The 21,311-nt window shown below is 42.5% G+C and overlaps 4 protein-coding genes across 4 annotated transcripts in view; 2 read left to right on the forward strand and 2 right to left on the reverse strand.

The window, feature by feature from the left end:
* Positions 1–2,556, reverse strand: part of stxbp4 (syntaxin binding protein 4) — a 36,358-nt gene extending 33,802 nt beyond the window's left edge. The window contains exon 1 of the mRNA XM_070927426.1: positions 2,436–2,556. Coding sequence (XP_070783527.1) covers positions 2,436–2,491 — 56 coding nt within the window. The 5' untranslated portion in view covers positions 2,492–2,556. The remainder of the gene's footprint in view (positions 1–2,435) is intronic.
* A 3,572-nt stretch (positions 2,557–6,128) lies between these two features.
* Positions 6,129–8,007, forward strand: LOC139303470 (hydroxycarboxylic acid receptor 2-like). Its single transcript, XM_070927304.1, has 2 exons — positions 6,129–6,620; positions 7,009–8,007. The coding sequence occupies exons 1-2, from the start codon at positions 6,207–6,209 to the stop codon at positions 7,699–7,701; spliced, it is 1,107 nt and encodes a 368-aa protein (XP_070783405.1). The 5' UTR covers positions 6,129–6,206; the 3' UTR covers positions 7,702–8,007.
* A 1,777-nt stretch (positions 8,008–9,784) lies between these two features.
* Positions 9,785–15,789, forward strand: LOC139303016 (stonustoxin subunit alpha-like). The gene is made up of 4 exons (XM_070926701.1): positions 9,785–9,810; positions 9,957–10,048; positions 10,367–11,854; positions 14,264–15,789. Exons 2-4 carry the CDS (start codon positions 9,973–9,975, stop codon positions 14,812–14,814), a joined length of 2,115 nt encoding a protein of 704 aa, XP_070782802.1. The 5' UTR covers positions 9,785–9,810; positions 9,957–9,972; the 3' UTR covers positions 14,815–15,789.
* A 1,199-nt stretch (positions 15,790–16,988) lies between these two features.
* On the reverse strand, positions 16,989–21,311 carry LOC139303587 (putative autophagy-related protein 11). The gene is made up of 5 exons (XM_070927437.1): positions 20,490–21,311; positions 19,950–20,183; positions 18,345–19,292; positions 17,520–17,897; positions 16,989–17,156 (listed from the first exon to the last, which is right to left on the reverse strand). Exons 1-5 carry the CDS (start codon positions 21,309–21,311, stop codon positions 16,989–16,991), a joined length of 2,550 nt encoding a protein of 849 aa, XP_070783538.1.

Genomic DNA, 21,311 nt, shown 5'->3' on the forward strand with positions numbered 1-21,311 from the left:
ACGGTATATAGTTAGGCTAGCTCCACCTCGAGCAGCTAAACTCATTTATTGTATCAGTGACAGGGGCCAATTTTCTGCAACACATACTTTCCCTTTTTATATTTTAAGTACATTTAGCACTGGCTTTTACCTGAATCCAATTCATCACTGTCCCTCGTGGTTTTTTTTCGTGTTCTGCCAAAAGCAAAACAAATGTTGGTTTTCACATGAAGAACCTGACAGCAGCAGCAGCTCTCTGAGCCCCACAAACAGACGACAACGTGCAGCGAAGCCAACTGCTGGGACACGAGGGAGCAATTAAACTGATCACTTAATACCTGATAATCTGCATTACCTGCCGCAAGTGATTAACATCACACACAGGCCGGAGGCCAGGGGGAGCACACTAACACCACCGCAGAGCCACCAGGCCAGTATGAACCAACACCGACCAGTTCTCAAATCACCACGGCAGAAGAAGAAGAAGAAGAAGAAGAAGAAGAAGAGCGCTCTTCCAGACAGATACTAAGGTTTATTTTACAGGTTGAGTTGATGAATCAAACTGAAGGCTCAGACCTCATGATACTGAAAGCTTGAGACATTCTCATATACTGTATTTGTAGAGTTGCGTAAATATATAAGCTATATCAATGTTTTAAATTATTATTTACATAGAAGACAAATTATGAATTCAACAGATTTAAAAAAATGTTCATTATTTTCTTTCGTTGTACGACAGCGAACAATGTTTTTGTTTATTTGTTGAAATGCAGTTATGGTAAATAATGGTGAAGAAGAGCCCCCTCTGAAGAGTGATGTGAGGTGTTTACATATTTAATCTCCTCCTGTCTGTTTACTGCCCCCCCCCGTACATTCATGTGTCAAATAAAAAAAAGATGCCGAAACACAAGAGAGGAAAATAAAAAGACGAGGCTCCCTGCGGTAAAGCTCAGCAGATGTTTTCATGGAGATGAGTGATGCAGATGGACCCGTATGCTGACAGATTATCAGCAGTCACAGGATGCTGTGTGACAAACAGAAGCTGCTGCAGCTTCAGTTCAAACAGGATCACTGAGTGATCGGATGAGAAAAGATCAATCGTCAGTGAGCTGATTCATTTTACAGCTAAAGCCGCTCCACAGTCACTCCATGCCAGCAGCAATGAAGACAACTGAACTTATATTTTGTCTTGTCTTCAACGAGTGTATCCACTTTACAGCAGGAAGGATTTCCACGAGTTACACTGTAGTTATACTGCTGGGATGAAGTACACTTGGATATTTCCATTTCATGCTATTTTATACTTCTACTACATTTTGGAGGCAAATATTGTGCTTCTTACTCAACTACACTTACAACATTTTACTAGTCACTTTGCAGATCCAGATTAATAAAACAAAATATAAATACACTAATAAATGATGATATATTGTTATAGATGAAGTGCAGTATACAGCAGTATATAAAGTAGCTGAAATGAGCTCCACCTTTCCCAGCTTTTATTCATTTTTACTTATTTAAATGCAGGACTTTTACTTGTAACAGAGTATTTCTACACCGTGGTATTACTATTTTTACTTAAGTAAAAGTTCTGAGTACTTCTTCCACCACTGGTCATATTTCATATTGTCATATCTCCATTGTTGGTCCTTCGGATCAGTCGAAGGGTCACATGCTCTTCGACAGTAAGACTGCAACTAATGATTATTTTCATTATTGATGTGTCTATCCCTTATTTGTTTTGATTAACTGATAAATCAGTTATTGTAAAACATGGTGAATACATCTTCACATTGCTTGTTTTATGCCATTAACAGTCTAAATCCACAGTAGTTCAATTAACAGCAGCAAATCTTTACCTGAAACAGAGCGTTTGACATTTTTAGTTGCGTATTAACATAAATGATTGATCAATTATTAGAACTGTAGATTGACTCCTTCATTAATGTACTGATTGTGGGATATGGACATTTCTTCAGACTTCAGACTGAAAAGTTAACATTTTGGAGATACAAGATTTCTAGCTGACAACAGCCACAAATGTCTGATGTTGAAGGTAAAATAAGAATCTGTTCAAAAGAAACCCAGTAACTCCAGCTGTAAACGACACATGGAGTAGAAACACAAAACGTCCCTCTGGGATCCAGTTGAGGAAAAGTAAAGCAGGACTCACGTCCCCCTGCAGAACTCCTCAGACAGGCCTGACCCAGAAGTGCGCACATGCGTGCGGACTTAGAGTCAGAGGATCTGCGGTGAGCAGGCTGTAAACCTGGTTCACCTCTGAAGTCTGTGACCCGCATGAACCGCTGCAGCAGCAGCCGAGAGCGAAAAACAGAAGCTGTAAGAAACACCCTAAAGGAGGCAAGTTTTCAAAAAGGAGGGAAGGAAGGAGGGAAGGAGGGAAGGAAGGAGGGGAGGAAGGGAGGAGGAGGAGGAGCGGAGGGGAATTAGCTTACCAGTAGAGTAGAGACAGCCCATCGAATCGCTCCGCGTCCCGGGGGAGTAATGGCATCTCACGACGGTCTGAGACAAAAAACCAACCAACCAATCAAACACACACACACACACACACACACACTGTCACACACGAACACGCGCACAGTGTTGCTCCGCCATGACACGGCGGCGGGAGGTTTCGGAGGAGGAGACGGGATGAGAGGAGACGGCGGAGGCGGTTCAGACGGGGTCGGTGTGTGAGAGACTGGAGCGGAGCGGAGAGGGATGGGAATCCGCCTAGACAGGGAGAGACACACGCTTACCTTTACTCACTAATCCATGCTGATACCCGTCCGTCACACACACACACACACACGCACACACACACACACACACACACACACACACACAACATAAGCACTTACAAAGACATGCACACGCACACACACACACACACACACACACAACATAAGCACTTACAAAGACATGCACACGCACACACACGCACACACACACACACACACAACATAAGCACTTACAAAGACATGCACACGCACACACACACACGCACACACACACACACACACACAACATAAGCACTTACAAAGACACACACGCACACACACCACACACACACAACATAACCACTTACAAAGACACACATGCACACGCACACACACATGCACACGCACGCACACACACACACACAACATAAGCGCTTGCAAAGACACACACATGCACACTCACACACGCACACACACACACGCACGCACACACACTCACACACACACACACACACAACATAAGCGCTTGCAAAGACACACACATGCACACTCACACACACACGCACACACACTCACACACACACACACACAACATAAGCACTTGCAAAGACACACGCACGCACACACACTCACACACACACACACACAACATAAGCGCTTGCAAAGACACACACATGCAGAGAAACGCTGCAGAAGAAGAGTTGAAAGTAGAAAGGCTTGATTCTGCGGGGAGGTGTCCCTCCTTCAGCTCAAAGATTACAGTCTTACACTTCAAAACACAGAAGGAGCTTAAATGTCTTGTTGCCTCTTTGGAGCCTCAGAAATGCGTTTGGGAAGATAAGTCACCTGTAAACATTACAGGGAGGAAACTGCAGTGAAGCTGTCAGTAAAACACACGTTGAAATTGAAATGTCATTTGACTGAGAAGACAATAGGGAACGAATCATCACTGGAAAACGTTTGAGATTAAAAAGACAGATGGGAGGGAAAGACGGGGAAGAGGAAGACTTCAGCTTTAGAAGTCACAGATGTCTATCGGCATCAAGGCGGATCCGGACGTGTTTTATCGGCTAAAATCAGCAGTGGAAGAAGTACTCAGAACTTTTACTTAAGTAAAAGTAGTAATACTACAGTGTACAGATACTCTGTTACAGGTAAAAGTCCTGCTTAAGTGAAAGCATTAACATAAAAGTACTCCTTATACACAATGTCCCATTTCAGAATATGTTATTGTATTATAAACACTGATGCATGAGCGTGTTCATTACTTGAATGACTTGATATACTGCTGTGTAGCTTGTGAATCTCCCCTCAGGGATCTGTTGGGGGCCTTTTATCTTCAGGTACACTCTCGTTGCCGACGTCGCTTCCACCCATTAAAATGATCCGTCGTCGCTAATGAACAGTTTTCTCTTCATTTGAATTAGAGCTTTAAGTGCAGACAGTTTTGTACTCAACTGGTTGTGTGTCGGAGGAAACGTAATATAAAAACGGAATAATAAGGAGCCACAGTGTCGCAGCATGTTGTAACTTTGAGGGACTCACAGAAAAGCCCAACACCAGCTCTGGAAAATGACAACATGCTGACGCGTCACACACAACAGCAACAACGTTAAGCTTGTGATTTCAAAACTTCCTCGATCATTTGCACATTTGTACCCAGAGAGGAAACCCATTTCTAAATGTCAATCACCGTCCGACCTGCAGCGCCTCAGCAATGACGCATCAAAGACGACGGCGGTCGGGACAATGACAGGAAATGTGACCCCTTAATGACCCAGAAAAACTTCACCATGTTCCATTGTGATGTAATGGAGGTAATTATAAACACAATATGAGTTCATGTTAAATATTAATAAAATAGATGTGGGGGATCCATTTTCTAAATTTTAGCCTTTGTGATGACCAAGTGATTGACAGTTCATCTTAAAATGAACCTTCATGATGGCTAAAGTTCCTTCAATGTTAAGTTTTAATGTGTTGATGTTTTATTATGGCTAAAGTTAGCAGCTAATGTGACTATTTGATGTTTAAGCTGAATGTTGGTCTTTATTATGGCTAAAACAGCTGTTACTGACATTTTTTATTTTTTCTTTATGTTGGCCTTCATGATGGAAAGAATAGATTAAAAAATTTAAAAAAGAAGAAAAAAGTTAGCTTTAGCATTAGCAATGAAAGCACAGGCTCCATCCCGAGTTAACAGAATAAAAATGATTGCTTCTTTAGATAATTAACTCATAATTATGCTCAGATCTGTGCTGATTCTGTTCAGGAAGTGGATTTTATGCTTGAATTTCATGAAACTATGAGTTGTTGTGAGTCTACAGATTAATTTATATATATATAATATTGTTCAGCTCCTCAACTTCTAAAAATAGTGCCACATCCCTGGTGAAATGTCTTGAGAAAGGTCACACAGGATTTCTGATCTTACACGTCACTATGTTTGTGTACTGCCTGTACTGCCTGTTGTGTACTGCCTGTACTAGTACTAGTGTGGTAACTGTTTGACGACAGGGTTGATGGAAGTCAGCCACACAGGAACATCCTCCTGTAAGAGACATAAATACACAGAGGTTGTACATCCCTTCATTCCTTCCTCCAACAGTTTATGAATGAAATCCTTTCACACGACTGACTGGTGAGTTCTGGACATTACTACAATTCAGTGTAGTGAGTGTGTAAATGTATATAGTGTTAATCTGTGTGTGTGCAATGATGAATGGGTTTCATGAGAAATCATTTTTTCTTCAATAGGAAACTCTTTGATGTGCAACATGTTAAAGTACATGTAATGAATGTTTCATGAATGTTAGTTTACACATTTGAAACACTTCACAGCATTAGTTTGGTTGGTGGAGTTAAACAGCGTTTTCTTGCATGGGTTTCTAATGCGGTTTGAAGGATGTTCAATGTGATTGTAAGGTTATATACTGTATAATATTTTCAAGTTTATTTGTGAAAGCATTTCAATGTTTAGAGCTGTTAGTATTTTTGAATTTGGTAAATTAATTTTATTTACCTTGAAACTGCACTTTAAATTGAAAATAGATCATATTCCATTAAAATTAAACTATATCTTTAAACTAGAACTTAAATCAAGACTCATCCACTTTTAATATTTTAGTTTTTGTATGAAATGTTTTTATTCTTAAAATGTTCATAAGAGATTAGATTGAGTGCATTCGACTTGCGTGTCACTCCACATGTTTTGTACAAAACGCCTTATTATCTGACCTGTGGAGAAGTGAAAGTGGTTCATGGGCAAAATGTGCTCTCTTCTTTTTTACACAGACTTCATTCTACAGAAAAAAGGAAGAAGGTGAAAACGGGAAGTGGTAAATTTCCTGAATCTTGAAACCTTCCTCGGTGTAGTCATACAGCTCTTTTCCTCCTACTTATTAAACCACCAAACCCACAACTGTTTTAATAGCAGCATCTAAAAATAATCTTATTTTTAAATCATTTAAAACAAAAGTTAATAACTTAAAAATTTAACTTGCCAAAATGCTATCAGAGCAAAATGAAAACTTCACCACCACAGTTCTGAACTTGACGACCCCGATCCCTGGTGGTGGCAGAGGCGGCGGCTGCCCACCAGTCGGGATTCAACTGGAGGGTGTGATCCTGCCCCCAGTCCTCACCATTGACGTCATACTGGGGCTGCTGGGAAACATAGTTGCCTTGTGGATCTTCTGCTTTAAACTGAAGGCCTGGAACCCCAACAACCTGTTCCTCTTCAACCTGGTCATTGCCGACTTCCTGGCTTTAGTGAGTCTGCCGCTGAGGATCGACGCCTTGATCAGGGGCCACTGGGTGTTTGGAGATGGCTTGTGCCGGATCAACCTCTTCCTGATGTTTTCCAACCGCTCCGCCAGCATCGCACTCATGACTGTGGTGGCAATTTACCGCTACTTTAAGGTGAGGAGATTACACAGAGTACACATTGCACTGTAATATTTTGCTGACTTTGGCCATGTCCACGCTTACAATGATGAATCTGAAAATGATTTTAACATGTCAAACATCAGTCAGTTCTTCAGTAGGCCTTCCATATTACAGTATAACACCAAAACTCTTGTCATAATAAGCACAAAGCTACAGGCAACAAAAGCTGACTGCACAGCGCACACCTCCCACCGACCTGAGCGACACCCGAACATCACGTGTTGCCAGTGAGAGTGTGTGGAAATCATTAGCTGAAAGTATTTCAAAAACAATTGAAATAGTTCTCTATACAATGACAGTACGACATCCGCTCTTTGACTCATTTGTAAAATGATGCATCATCACTGTCCTCTCGCTCCAGGTGGTCCACCCTCACCACCGCTTCAACCGCATGACCAAGCGCCAGGCTGCGTTTGTGTCAGTGTTCGTCTGGATGTTGGTGATCAGTCCTCGGGTTCCCATGCTGGCTTACAACCACATCAAGGGCAGCGGCAGCAACACCCAGTGCTTCTTCTTCACTTCCTACAAAGAGGCGTCGCGGGCCATCATCATCCTGGTCGGCATGCACCGGATCCTGACGGTGGTGGAGTTCGTCATCCCTCTGGCCATGCTGATGTTCTGCTCCATCCGGATCTCCAGCTTCCTGAAGGAGAGACAGATGGGGAAACAAGACAAGGTGCGAAAGGCGATGCGAGTGTGCGCCGTCATCGTCGCAGTGTTCATGGTGTGCTTCTTACCCACCACGGTGACGACCATCGGGGTGTGGGTCATCCGCTCATACCGCCCGTGGGACTGCGCCTCCTTCTACACTTTCACCCAGCTCACCATCGTGTCTTTGGGGCTGAACTTCCTGAACTCGGCCCTGGACCCCATCATTTACGTCTTCTCCAGCTCCATGTTCAGGAAGGCCCTCTGCAGCTCGCTGCCCCGCGCCCTGCGCTGCAGACAGGACGCAGGCGACAGCGAGAACGCGGCGTCCTTGCCGGGAAGTCAGTCGACCACCCAGCAGGAGCTGAAATCCATGAGGGCTGACAGAAGGAGTGAAGCCATGTAATGAGCTTTGCTTCGATAATAATGACTGAATCAAGCAGCGCTGAGTAATGTCTTTGCATTGAGTTACGTCTGCTTGTTTTGTGTGTTTCTTTGTTTTCTGATGCTGTTAAAGCTTTGTGTAACTGTGTAACTCAAACCTATGTGGATTAACAAACTACAGATCTGTATTATAATTGTATTTACTTATTGATCCTTAAACTCTTGATTTGCCCCTCAAATGTAAAGTTGTGAAATTTGACAAAATCCAGTCTTACAGTACGACACATATTGTGAAACATGTTCCAGCTCAGTGAAATATTCAAACCCACACTAGTCATTCAGTCAATCATTTCAGACACATTTTCACAAAATTCATTCTGAAATATTTGGTGTGTTTGGAAACAGTCAGATCTCTACTAGAACTTGTGAATCCAGAGTCTCAGATGTTAAAGGCCGGATATCACAGAGATACATGGCCAAGGATCATCAACTACATCAGCTGATCTGTGATCTTTCTGTCTCACATGTTGGACCAGTTTGGTAATATGCTGATGAAGTGACAGCAGCCTTAGGTCTCTCACTGGTCCCGTTACGTACAGTAAAGGTCTGCAGCCTGATGTAGATCTGAATTGTGACGACCCCTCCCGCTTCCCTACTCTTGGCTTGGTCTCTTTTCTCCTCCACTTTCAGGAAGAATCCCAGCAGAGGTCGTCCCTCTTTCTCTCAGCTCTCAGTTGTTAGTTTTCAGTATAAAACCATGCACACACCTGCTGATTTCACTGACATTACACGTAATATTGCTTTGTTTATGTAAATAATTTACTTTAATAAATTGCTTTCACTTTTGTTCAAACCAAACGTGTGTTCTTCCTTCTTTGTCTGCAACGTGAGCCAGTTCATGACAAAATGGGGGTTCATCCATTCAGTTAGTGAGGACCTGCATTAGTTTGAGCCTGATTCTTAATTGGTATTTCTGATTTTGGAAAGTTGAATTAGTGTTACGTCAAATTTGATGGCATTCGGTGTCCACTCTTGTTGATGGAAAATAAATACGTGTTAGTTTTGTAAAGAGGAACCGTAGAAATATGAATGAACCAGTTCCGTTATACGGCATCTAAAGACAAACAACAACACAAACACAGTATCTCAGTTTCACACTTGTATTAACTGAATGCAGGAATTCCACACTTCAACATACAGGAAAACCTGATATGAACAATATGAACAATAAACACAAAAACAAACCAGAAAGACCGGGCAATCTTTTAAAATCTTTAGTCTGTGTAAACCTGAGTGCACTCTTTGTTTTAGTTGAAGCAATAAAGCTTATCGTTGAAGCTCATGAAAAAGGAAATGAAACCCTTCCCCTTCATTTATTCTCTAAAGTAAACAAGAACTATTATTAAGGTGTAAATGACGATCACTGTCTGAACAGAGTAATATGGTTGAATGATATTATAGATGCACAAACATCACAATAAATCTAATGCACATTAACATGAAAGCAACAAATACAAAATATCTGATAGAAATCAGGTTATTACAATTACGAAGAAACTCAATGTGCTTTACATTTAAGAACTGTTAATCCCGTGGGCTCGTAGGAACCCACGGTGTTGTCTCATATGTGGCGGTGAAAGTGGGTAAGAGGTTTAAACTCGGCCGCACCTCTGGATTTGCGGGAGTGGCTGCAGAGCAGGTGCTTCTAGTCCCACTGGTTTTTGTGATTAAATACCTCTTGCCAGTATCTGCCTGAAGACTAGAGTTGAGTGAGGTAGGTAGTTTGTTCTGGTCTTAGTTAAGCGGGGTTTTATGACTCATTGTTGAGGCTGTTGTTTTGTTTGGTGTAACTGGACCACTTTGCACATGGTTTTTGGTAAGTAGTCCGCACTGTTAGATCGAAAAAAAGGCCTCTGTAGAGGATTTTGTGGAGTTAACCTCAGAGGAGCTTCTTGAACAGTGTACTAAAGATCAACTGTTAAAATTGCCTCCATCTGTGTGTGTGTGTGTGTGTGTGTTGGTGTGTCCTGCCAGCTCTCCAATCACACACCTGCTTCAAGCCGATCACAACATTCAGCTGGAAGTCAAGAAGACTCGCTCACAACTCAGCTGATTTCCACAACTTCACCAGGTGAGGACAAACGTGTCTTCGCTGACAGTCTGTGTGTTTTTGCTCTGCAGCAGTTGGACAGTTGTGTCTCATTTCAGATACCTGGATCAATAGTTGGAGGCTGTATTGTTGTACATTGACATACGTTGTTGAATTTTTACCAACAGGGAGTCCTCAGATGACATGGCAGTGGCTGCACTGGGCCGACCTTTCACTTTAGGAATGTTGTTCGATGCTCGGAGAGATGAACTGATCCCAGGTAAATCTTGATGTAGACTAACAGGTATCAACATATCTGTCTGAGGTCTGTTGAGAGGAACTTCAAAATCATTTTACAAGGTAGATAAAATAGTTCAAATAGTAAATAAATACAAGGCTGAAAAACAATGTTTCACTGGACTGGAAACTGAGGCAACCCCAGCTCCCAGAAATGATGTTTATGTACAACTGATTTGCAACAGCAAATACGTTTTGCAGCTTGGATTACATTTGTTATCAACACAATGAGCACATTTTTGTTAATGCTGTGTTGTTCACCAAAATATCTGATGGACATGGTCTTTGTCTTTGTCTATAGGTTTCACACTGTGGGATGAAACAACTCTGCAAAAGAACACAGTTAGGAGCTCTCATCACAGCAGTGAATTTGAAATAACCACATCTGATTCCATTGAATCCAAGTCCTCTCTGCTGGATGTTGAAGCTTCTCTGAAGGCCAGTTTCCTGGGTGGACTGATTGAAGTTGGAGGGTCTGCCAAGTATCTGAATGACAAGAAGAAATACCACAATCAGAGCAGAGTGATATGTCAGTACAAAGCTACCACCAACTTCAAACAGTTGTCAATGACTCACCTGGCAACCATGAACACCCAACAGATGGGTGTTATTGAGAAGGGCTTTGCAACACATGTAGTCACAGGCATCCTTTATGGGGCAAATGCTTTCTTTGTATTTGACAGTGACAAGTTAGAAACTAGCAGCATTAAAGACATCCAGGGCTGCATGGAAGCTGTGATAAAGAAGATCCCCTTGTTTCATGTTGAAGGGAAAGCTGACATCAAGCTGTCCGATGAAGAAAAAGCTCTGACTGATAAATTATCCTGCAAATTCTACGGGGACTTCATTATTGAAAGCAACCCTGCAACATTTGAAGAGGCAGTGAAGACCTACATACAACTTCCCAAGCTACTGGGAAAAAATGGAGAGAATAGTGTTCCACTGAAGGTCTGGCTGATCCCACTGAAGAATTTGTATTCAAAGGCTGCTGAGGTGAGGCATGAGATCAGTGTTGGACTTGTAAAAAAGGCTCAAGATGCTCTGGAGGACCTGCATCAGCTGGAAAAAGGATGCAACGATTTGCTGGAGGACAAAATCGTGAAAGATTTTCCAAAGATGCAAGAAAAGTTGAGCAGTTTCCAGACACTCTGTATCGATTTCAGATCTGCACTCGAACAGACCATGGCAAAGAAACTTCCCTTGATCAGGGCAGGTGAAGAAGATGAGAGCAAATTAGAGAAAGTCTTTGAAGACAGAGGCAAGTCATCGTTCAGTCATGAGAAATTAACCAAGTGCCTGGAAGATAAAGAGAGAGAAATCAACGTCATCAGGTCCTGTGTAGAGATGATGGAGGGAACAAAGACCATCCCAAACCAGTCAGAGCTAGACCGAGAGGTTCTCGCTCCAGGTGTACAGGATACTTTGTGCTTTGTCTTCACCTCCCTGAAAACTACTGACCCCTACCTTAAGGCTCTTGCCAACTTCATGGATCAGTTTAAATTACAAGGTACTGTGAGTGTCACCGCCACGCCACCTGCACAAGGCCAGTGGTACTTCTCAGCTGAAGTGATAACCAAAATGAAAGAAAAAGCCAAAGCTTTCCACAATCTTGCCAAAGTCTTGAAGAACAGCAGCAGATTCTGTTTCCTGGTAGCGGCTGCTGCAAATAAGAAATACACAGGAGCAAGCATCTACCATTACAAGGACAGCATCCTGGTCACTGATGATTTCTCAAAGCCTGACATCCCCAATGTGAAAAATGTAACAGACAGAAGAGATTTCATCTGGTGTAAGTTCTTTATTTTCACTGTTGGACAAAGAATAACAAATGACTCTCCCTCAGAAACCTGACTGGCTATACCTGTTATTACTCACAGACTTTACAAAGTAAAAGATCAAGTACAACAATGTAAGAAAAACTCAATACAAGTCCAGCATTCAAAATCCTCCTTAAAGTTTGTATGTGGAGTTTTCAGGAAGTCTGTGTTATTAATGACACCGGTGGGCAGTCGGCATCCTGTTGCTTGTGCTTTAACTCTGTAGGTGTGAGCAAGTGATGTGACAACAGTGATGTGACATACATATACATACATAGACTGATTTACTGTGATTTACAATCATGGGCTCGTAGAAAGCAATAGTTAGTAATACACCTTTGTACAAAGCAAAGGTTACATCATTTATTGTTGGCTAAAATCAACACTGTCATAATACAAAAGTTAGTGCCTTGGATCACGTTAGTTGAAGTAATTTGGCAAGCTAGCCAACTAACATGTCCGCTCGGGGAGTAAGCAAACTAAGGTTAGCCAGCTAGCTTTAACTTAGCCACGCTGCTTGGACCTGGTATTGGTTGCTTCGTAATGTAAACTACGTAATGTAAAGTAATTTGCAAATGACAAACTAGCCAGATCAGCCCTGGTAGTCTGAATGAATTAGCTGACGTTATCCACTGAAGACAGAATTTTGCTACGTTAGCTTGCTAGCAACTCATTCACGTTAGCAAGCAAGCTACGTGGACTTTGTGTCAGTCGTTTGTTGACGTTAGTGGACCCCATTTCTAAGCTAATGTTAACCAGTGTTACACACTGTTTGCGCTGTAGGGGAGCTGAACATTGAGCTGAACATTGAGCTGAAGAGAGGCTCACTTGGGAGCACGCATAACGTCATGTCCTTTTGGTTTTCCCAGAAAAGCCATCCCGAGTCCTTTACATAGAAATCAGTCCACAGGCTGTCATAGGCAACAGAGAAAGTCGAGGAGGGTCTCATTTTTTAAGTTACGTTACAATCCATTCACACAATGGCAATAAAAAGAAATTAATACATGTAAAACACTCCAGATAGTACTGAAGTAAAAGTATGTGTTATCAGCAAAATGTACCTAAAGTATCAAAAGTAAAAGTTCTGGTTCTGCAGTAAAATGTCTCCTGTGACTGATATTTGATTCTATCTGACGTTATTAGACTGTTAATACTGATGAGTCAATGTTAGAGCAGCATTTTACTGTTGGAGCTGCTTGAGGTGGAGCTAGTTTAACTACTTTATATACAGTTAGCTAGTTTAACTACTTTATAAACAGGTAGCTAGTTTAACTACTTTATATACAGTTAGCTAGTTTAACTACTTTATAAACAGGTAGCTAGTTTAAATACTTTATATACAGGTAGCTAGTTTAACTACTTTATATACAGTTAGCTAGTTTAACTACTTTATAAACAGGTAGCTAGTTTAAATACTTTATATACAGTTAGCTAGTTTAACTACTTTATATACAGTTAGCTAGTTTAACTACTTTATAAACAGGTAGCTAGTTTAAATACTTTATATACAGGTAGCTAGTTTAACTACTTTATATACAGTTAGCTAGTTTAATTACTTTATAAACAGGTAGCTAGTTTAAATACTTTATATACAGTTAGCTAGTTTAACTACTTTATATACAGGTAGCTAGTTTAACTACTTTATAAACAGGTAGATTAAATACTATATATACAGTTAGCTAGTTTAACTACTTTATATACAGGTAGCTAGTTTAACTACTTTATAAACAGGTAGCTAGTTTAACTACTTTATATACAGTTAGCTAGTTTAACTACTTTATAAACAGGTAGCTAGTTTAACTACTTTATAAACAGGTAGGTAGTTTAACTACTTTATATACAGTTAGCTAGCTTAACTGCTTTATATACAGTTAGCTAGTTTAAATACTTTATATACAGTTAGCTAGTTTAAATACTTTACATACAGTTAGCTAGTTTAACTACTTTATAAACAGGTAGCTAGTTTAACTACTTTATATACAGTTAGCTAGTTTAACTACTTTATATACAGGTAGCTAGTTTAACTACTTTATAAACAGGTAGCTAGTTTAACTACTTTATATACAGTTAGCTAGTTTAAATACTTTATATACAGTTAGCTAGTTTAGTCCAGTGGTTCCCAACCTAGGGGCCGGGCCCCTCCAAAGGGTCACTAGATAAATCTGTGGTGGTGAGATGATTAATGGGAGAGGAAAGAAGAAAAAACAAAATTCTGATACTCAAATCTGCTTTCAGTTTCTGGACTTCAGTTCAGTACATATGAGCATGTGAGTGAATGTTAAAAAATCTGAAACCTATCCTTTACAATATGTTCATAACAATCAACAAGTGTAATTTGATTCTGAACTGTGATCTTGATCAGGCGTTGTTTTCTCCATCAGACGCCTGTGATCTCACTCTGGACCCAGACACAGCACACAACCGCCTCACTCTGTCTGAGGGAAACAAGAAGGCGACACACGGAGCATCGCAGTCGTATCCTAACGTCCCCCAGAGATTTAAAAATCTTTCTCAGGTTCTGTGCAGAGAGGGGCTGACCGGGCGCTGTTACTGGGAGGTGGAGTGGAGTGCTGGCTATGATGAAGATGTAGCTGTAGGTGTTACCTACAAAGGACTGATTAGGAAAGGAAAAGGTAACCCCTGCAGGCTTGGATGGAATACCATGTCCTGGTGTTTCGGCCACAGATGGTCCCCATCAGAAGCGACTCTCTATGCAGAGCATGAGAAGCTGCGCCACAATGTCCCCGTTCCTGTTGCTGGCTGCACCCGACTGGGAGTGTATCTGGACTGGCCTGCTGGCACTCTGTCTTACTATAACGTCTCATCTGACACACTGAGTCACCTCTACACCTTCCACAACAAGTTCTCTGAGCCTGTTTACCCAGCCTTCACCATTTGGCGTGAATCCAACTTCGTGTTCCTGTCTCTGTAAACTAAAAGCACCACATGATTCAGTTCAGTTGGGTTCAGTTTGATTACAAAATTATTGTTTCAGTGTTTTTATTGTGAAGCACCATCATGTTGGTCACATATAACAATATGATATAACACTTCCTTTTATGAAAAATAGCAGCATATGCAAAATATCTCCACATAAAATACAACTTCAATATAAATAGAACAAAATCTAAACACAAGTCCTCCCCATCATCTATATTATTATTACTGTATTATTAAACTCTCTCAGGAAGTTATTGCAGGTGGAAATCACAAATGACTTTGTTCAGTTGACTGTAGTTTGTTCACTTGTTTTCCTCAGCTCAGTGAACACATCACTGTTCTTCAGTTCAGTAGCACATTCAGGTAGGGCTGTCAATCAGGACAATTTAGTTGACGATTGTCATAAATAATTAACGATTTCATTGCATTTCTCTGTTCTTTTTAAGGTATTAGCGCCTATCAGCTCCCGCTCTGCTGCACACTGATTTATTTTAAATAGCTTGTGCTGAAACTGTTGTGTAGGCCAACCTAATGTGAAGAAGAGGTGGTTCATGACAGTTAATTAATGAAGGGTGCTTGATTTTATTTTCAAAAGTTTATATGCACGAGGAAACACAAAAACATGTTTCCATCCAAGTGTTTTTATGTGAATTATCTATATAGAAATGCTGTAATGCTGCTGGATGGGCTCTACTTCTTTTTCTTTTGTTGCTACTTCTTGTTCTCAGCCAGGCTTGATGGAGTTAGCAGGCGGAGTTAGATGACCATGCAGGGCTTTTACTTGTAACAGAGTATTTTTACAGTCATGAAGTATTTATGTGGTGAAAGGTTGTGTTTATAGAAGAGACGTATCCAGTGAAGAAAGGGTTATGCTTGAAGTCTAAGCTTGAAAATGTAATTGGAGATACGAATTGTTCACCTGACAGTAATGAAATATAAAGATCTGCATTAAAATTCTTAAATGTTTTGTGTTTGGCTCTCTGTGCTGTCTTTTCCCATCAGGTCTTAATGACATTAATGACACAATAATCCGGCAGCAGTGAGATAATAGATTGCAAGCATAAAGAAAGCTTTTAATGACTCATTTTACTGCCAACATGTGGACAGATGTTAAGATGTGACTTGTCCACCACTGATGATGCGCACACACATACAAACAGGACGTTGAGAAGTCTTCAGAGCAGCAGGTGAGTAAAGGAAAGTGAATTCTGCCCTCTAGTGGACAAATATTCACAACACACCAACAGCAGCACAATTCACAAAGGCTGATTTCAGGTTTTGCATTTTCAGGTCTTCTCCTGATCTAAATGATTGTTTTTTGCAATATTTTACATGCTTCAAAATCAGAAAAAAGGCATTCTGATTACTGCAAACAAAATCTTTTGTCTGCACCCATGACACGGCAAATCAAATATGGGACACACATAATACAAGCCTTAACCCATATAAAAGTCAGATATTTATTAATAATAATTATTTCCATTATAGGTTATAATGTAAATATCTAAAAGTAGTTCATCATGAGGGTCACCCCCCCCCCCCCCCCCCAGCTGTGCATTTAAAACCTTACTGTCCCGCTGTGTAACTCATTTATGACTTCATGTAAAGTTGCAGTTATAAAAAAGAACGACATGTTTCATGACATAACATTGATTCTGAACTAATACAAGTTAAACAAGGAATATATGATGACAGACACCAGTACTTAATCATTATATTTACACTTTATATCTTTAATCAGACGCAGACACATGCAGAAATATGATTGAAATTTTATTGATTGATTTTTAATGTTTTTGGGGGCAATTTAGAGTTTCCAATGAGCCTAATGTGCATGTCTTTGGACTGTGGGAGGAAACCTGAGCACCAGGAGAAAACCCACTCAGACACAGGGAGGAGCATACAAACTCCACACAGAAACAAGGTGGGGGGGTTTCTGTGAGGCTGCAGTGCTAATCACTGAGCCACTGTGCTGTCCTCAACAGGGTGGAGAAAGGGTGGAGGGACAGGGGAGGTGGGAGCGATGGAGGAGAGGTGGAGGCAAGGTGGGGGAGGACAGGGGAGGTGGGAGCGATGGAGGGGAGGTGGAGGTAAGGTGGGGGAGGACAGGGGAGGTGGGAGGCAGTGAGGGAGACAGGTTGAGGGGAAGGGTGTAGGGGGAGTGAGCTACTGTTGTCCAGCCTGAGCCGAACATCCAGCAGCCTCCACCTCACTGTCGCTGTCACACTTCTTCTTCTTCTTGTGCATCCAGCTGATAAAACCCTTCTTCTTCTTCTCTGGCTTCTCCTCATTTTGCTTTTTCTTCTGCTCTTCCTTTTGTTTCTTTTGCTCCACCTTTTTTCGTCCAGTCCTGATCGACAGAAACCTCTCCTCTTCTTCTTCTTCATTTTCAGACAGAGCTCCTCCAGTTCTTTATTCTGTTCCTCCACCTGTTTCACGCTGGTTTCCCAGGTCTGGACCAGTTCTTTATTCTGTTCCACTACCTGTTTCACGCTGGTTTCCCAGGTCTGGACCAGTTCTGATTCTGTTCCTCCACCTGTTTCACTCTGGTTTCCCAGGTCTGGACCAGTCTATATTCTCTTCCTCCACCTGTTTCACTCTGGTTTCCCAGTTCTGGACCAGTTCTTTATTCTCTTCCTCCACCTGTTTCACGCTGGTTTCCCAGGTCTGGACCAGTTCTTTATTCTGTTCCACTACCTGTTTCACTCTGGTTTCCCAGGTCTGGACGAGTTCTTTATTATCTTCCTCCACCTGTTTCACTCTGGTTTCCCAGTTCTGGACCAGTTCTTTATTCTGTTCCTCCACCTGTTTCACTCTGGTTTCCCAGTTCTGGACCAGTTCTTTATGCTCTTCCTCCACCTGTTTTACTCTGGTTTCCCAGTTCAGGACCAGTTCTTTATTCTCTTCCTCCACCTGTTTCACTCTGGTTTCCCAGTTCTGGACCAGTTCTTTATGCTCTTCCTCCACCTGTTTCACTCTGGTTTCCCAGTTCTGGACCAGTTCTTTATGCTCTTCCTGCACCTGTTTCACTCTGGTTTCCCAGTTCTGGACCAGTTCTTTATGCTCTTCCTCCACCTGTTTTACTCTGGTTTCCCAGGTCTGGACCTGTTCTTTATTCTGTTACTCCACCTGTTTCACTCTGGTTTCCCAGGTCTGTTCTCTCTGGACCAGGTCTTTATTATAGTGAGGGAGGCAGGTTGAGGGGAGGGGGGGGGGGGGATGGAGCTACTGTTGTCCAGCCTGAGCTGAACATCCAGCAGCCTCCACCTCACTGTCGCTGTCACACTTCTTCTTCTTCTTGTGCATCCAGCTGAAAAAACCCTTCTTCTTCTCTGGCTTCTCCTCATTTTGCTTTTTCTTCTGCTCTTCCTTTTGTTTCTTTTTCATCTCCTTCTGCTCTTCCTTTTGTTTCTTTTTCATCTCCTTCTGCTCTTCCTTTTCTTTCTTTTTTATCTCCTTCTGCTCTTCCTTTTGTTTCTTTTTCATCTCCTTCTGCTCTTCCTTTTCTTTCTTTTGCTCCACCTTTTTTCGTCCAGTCCTGATCGACTTAATGCGAGACCAGAAACCTCTCCTCTTCTTCTTCTTCATTTTCAGACAGAGCTCCTCCAGTTCTTCATTCTCTTTCTCCACCTGTTTCACGCTGGTTTCCCAGGTCTGGACCAGTTCTTCATTCTGTTCCTCCACCTGTTTCACAATGGTTTCGCAGGTCTGGACCAGTTCTTCATTCTCTTCCTCCACTTGTTTCACGCTGGTTTCCCAGCTCTGGACCAGTTCTTCATTCTCTTCCTCCACCTGTTTCACAATGGTTTCCCAGCTCTGGACCAGTTCTTCATTCTCTTCCTCCACCTGTTTCACAATGGTTTCGCAGGTCTGGACCAGTACTTCATCCTCTTCCTCCACCTGTTTTACACTGGTTTCGCAGAGACCACGGACCTGGGAATGTAGTTCTTTATTCTCTTCCTCCAGCTGTATCACTCTGCTCCAGAGACCACGGACCTGAGAATGTAATTCTTCGTTCTCTTCCTCCTCCTGTTTCACGCTGGTTTCCCAGTTCTGGATCAGTTCTTTATTCTGTTCCCCCACTTGTTTCACGATGGTTTCGCAGGTCTGGAACAGTACTTCATTCTCTTCCTCCACCTGTTTCACTCTGGTTTCCCAGGACTGGACCAGTTCTTTATTCTCTTCCTCCACCTGTTTCATGCTGGTTTCCCAGTTCTGGATCAGTTCTTTATTCTGTTCCTCCACCTGTTTCACAATGGTTTCGCAGGTCTGGACCAGTACTTCATTCTCTTCCTCCATCTGTTTCACTTTGGTTTCCAAGGTCTGGGCCAGTTCTTTATTCTCTTCCTCCACCTGTTTCATGCTGGTTTCCAAATTCTGGATCAGTTCTTTATTCTGTTCCTCCACCTGTTTCACTCTGGTTTCCCAGGTCTGTTCTCTCTGGACCAGTTCTTTATTCTCTTCCTCCACCTGTTTCACTCTGGTTTCCCAGGTCTGTTCTCTCTGGACCAGTTCTTTATTCTCTTCCTCCACCTGTTTCATGCTGGTTTCCCAGGTCTGGATCAGTTCTTTATTCTGTTCCCCCACCTGTTTCACGATGGTTTCGCAGGTCTGGACCAGTACTTCATTCTCTTCCTCCATCTGTTTCACTTTGGTTTCCCAGGTCTGGGCCAGTTCTTTATTCTCTTCCTCCACCTGTTTCATGCTGGTTTCCCAGGTCTGGACCAGTTCTTTATTCTGTTCCTCCACCTGTTTCATTCTGGTTTCCCAGGACTGTTCTCTCTGGACCAGGTCTTTATTCTCTTCCTCCACCTGTTTCACTCTGGTTTCCCAGGACTGTTCTCTCTGGACCAGGTCTTTATTCTCTTCCTCCACCTGTTTCACTCTGGTTTCCCAGGTCTGTTCTCTCTGGACCAGGTCTTTATTCTCTTCCTCCACCTGTTTCACTCTGGTTTCCCAGGACTGTTCTCTCTGGACCAGGTCTTTCTTCTCTTCCTCCACCTGTTTCACTCTGGTTTCCCAGGACTGTTCTCTCTGGACCAGGTCTTTATTCTCTTCCTCCACCTGTTTCACTCTGGTTTCCCAGGACTGTTCTCTCTGGACCAGGTCTTTATTCTCTTCCTCCACCTGCTTCACTCTGGTTTCCCAGGACTGTTCTCTCTGGACCAGGTCTTTCTTCTCTTCCTCCACCTGTTTCACTTTGGTTTCCCAGGTTGTTTCTCTCTGGACCAGTTCTTTATTCTCTTCCTCCACCTGTTTCACTTTGGTTTCCCAGGTCTGGACCAGTTCTTTATTCTCTTCCTCAACCTGTTTCATGCTGGTTTCCCAGTTCTGGATCAGTTCTTTATTCTGTTCCCCCACCTGTTTCACGATGGCTTTGCAGGTCTGGAACAGTATTTCATTCTCTTCCTCCAACCGTTTCACTGTGGTTTCCCAGGACTGTTCTCTCTGGACCAGGTCTTTCTTCTCTTCCTCCACCTGTTTCACTCTGGTTTCCCAGGTCTGTTCTCTCTGGACCAGGTCTTTCTTCTCTTCCTCCACCTGATTTACTCTGGTTTCCCAGGTGTGTTCTCTCTGGACCAGGTCTTTCTTCTCTTCCTCCACCTGTTTCACTCTGGTTTCCCAGGACTGTTCTCTCTGGACCAGGTCTTTATTCTCTTCCTCCACCTGTTTCACTCTGGTTTCCCAGGACTGTTCTCTCTGGACCAGGTCTTTATTCTCTTCCTCCACCTGTTTTAGTCTCGTCTCCCAGCTCTGTTCTTTCTCGGCCAGCTCCTTTGTGAACTTCTCCTTCTGGGCGTTGTATTTTTCCTCCCAAGCTTTGTCACTCTGGAGATATTTGGCTGAGGCCTCTGTGAGCCTCTGACAGAGACTGTCCTTCACCCCCCTGAGATCCAGGATTTCATTGTCTCTCTGCTGGGTGACATCCACCTGCTTCTCCTTGAGGGAGGAGATCTCTGACTCTTGCTTTGAGATGGTCTCGGAGCTCTTTCTGTGTTTCTCTAGGAACTGCTTTTCCCTGAGCTCTATAAGATCCTCCAACCTGCTTATCTTCTGTTTATCATAGCGGACCTCATGGCCAAGCTTTGTCTTTTCAGCCAGTAGTTCTTTGTTTTGCTGCATCAGGGTGTTTATCTCTCCTGTCAGGTGATCGTTCTCCTGGTGAGCATTAGCACTGGCATTTCGTGTATGGTAGAAGTCCGGGCGAGATGTTGGACGGTGCTGAGGAGCAGTGTCAACAAATCTGGCCCCGTTTCTTGGGTTGCTTCTGTGATCCATGCCACTGTTTCTTGGGTTGCTTCTGTGATCCATGCCACTGTTTCTTGGGTTGCTTCTCTGGTCCATGCCACTGTTTCTTGGGTTGCTTCTGTGATCCATGCCACTGTTTCTTGGGTTGCTTCTCTGGTCCATGCCACTGTTTCTTGGGTTGCTACTCTGGTTGCTTCTCTGAGTCATGCCACTGTTTCTTGGGTTGCTTCTCTGAGTCAT

The sequence above is a fragment of the Enoplosus armatus genome, chromosome 20 (genome assembly GCF_043641665.1).
Source record: "Enoplosus armatus isolate fEnoArm2 chromosome 20, fEnoArm2.hap1, whole genome shotgun sequence".
In the NCBI taxonomy this organism is placed as follows: Eukaryota; Metazoa; Chordata; class Actinopteri; order Centrarchiformes; family Enoplosidae; genus Enoplosus; species Enoplosus armatus.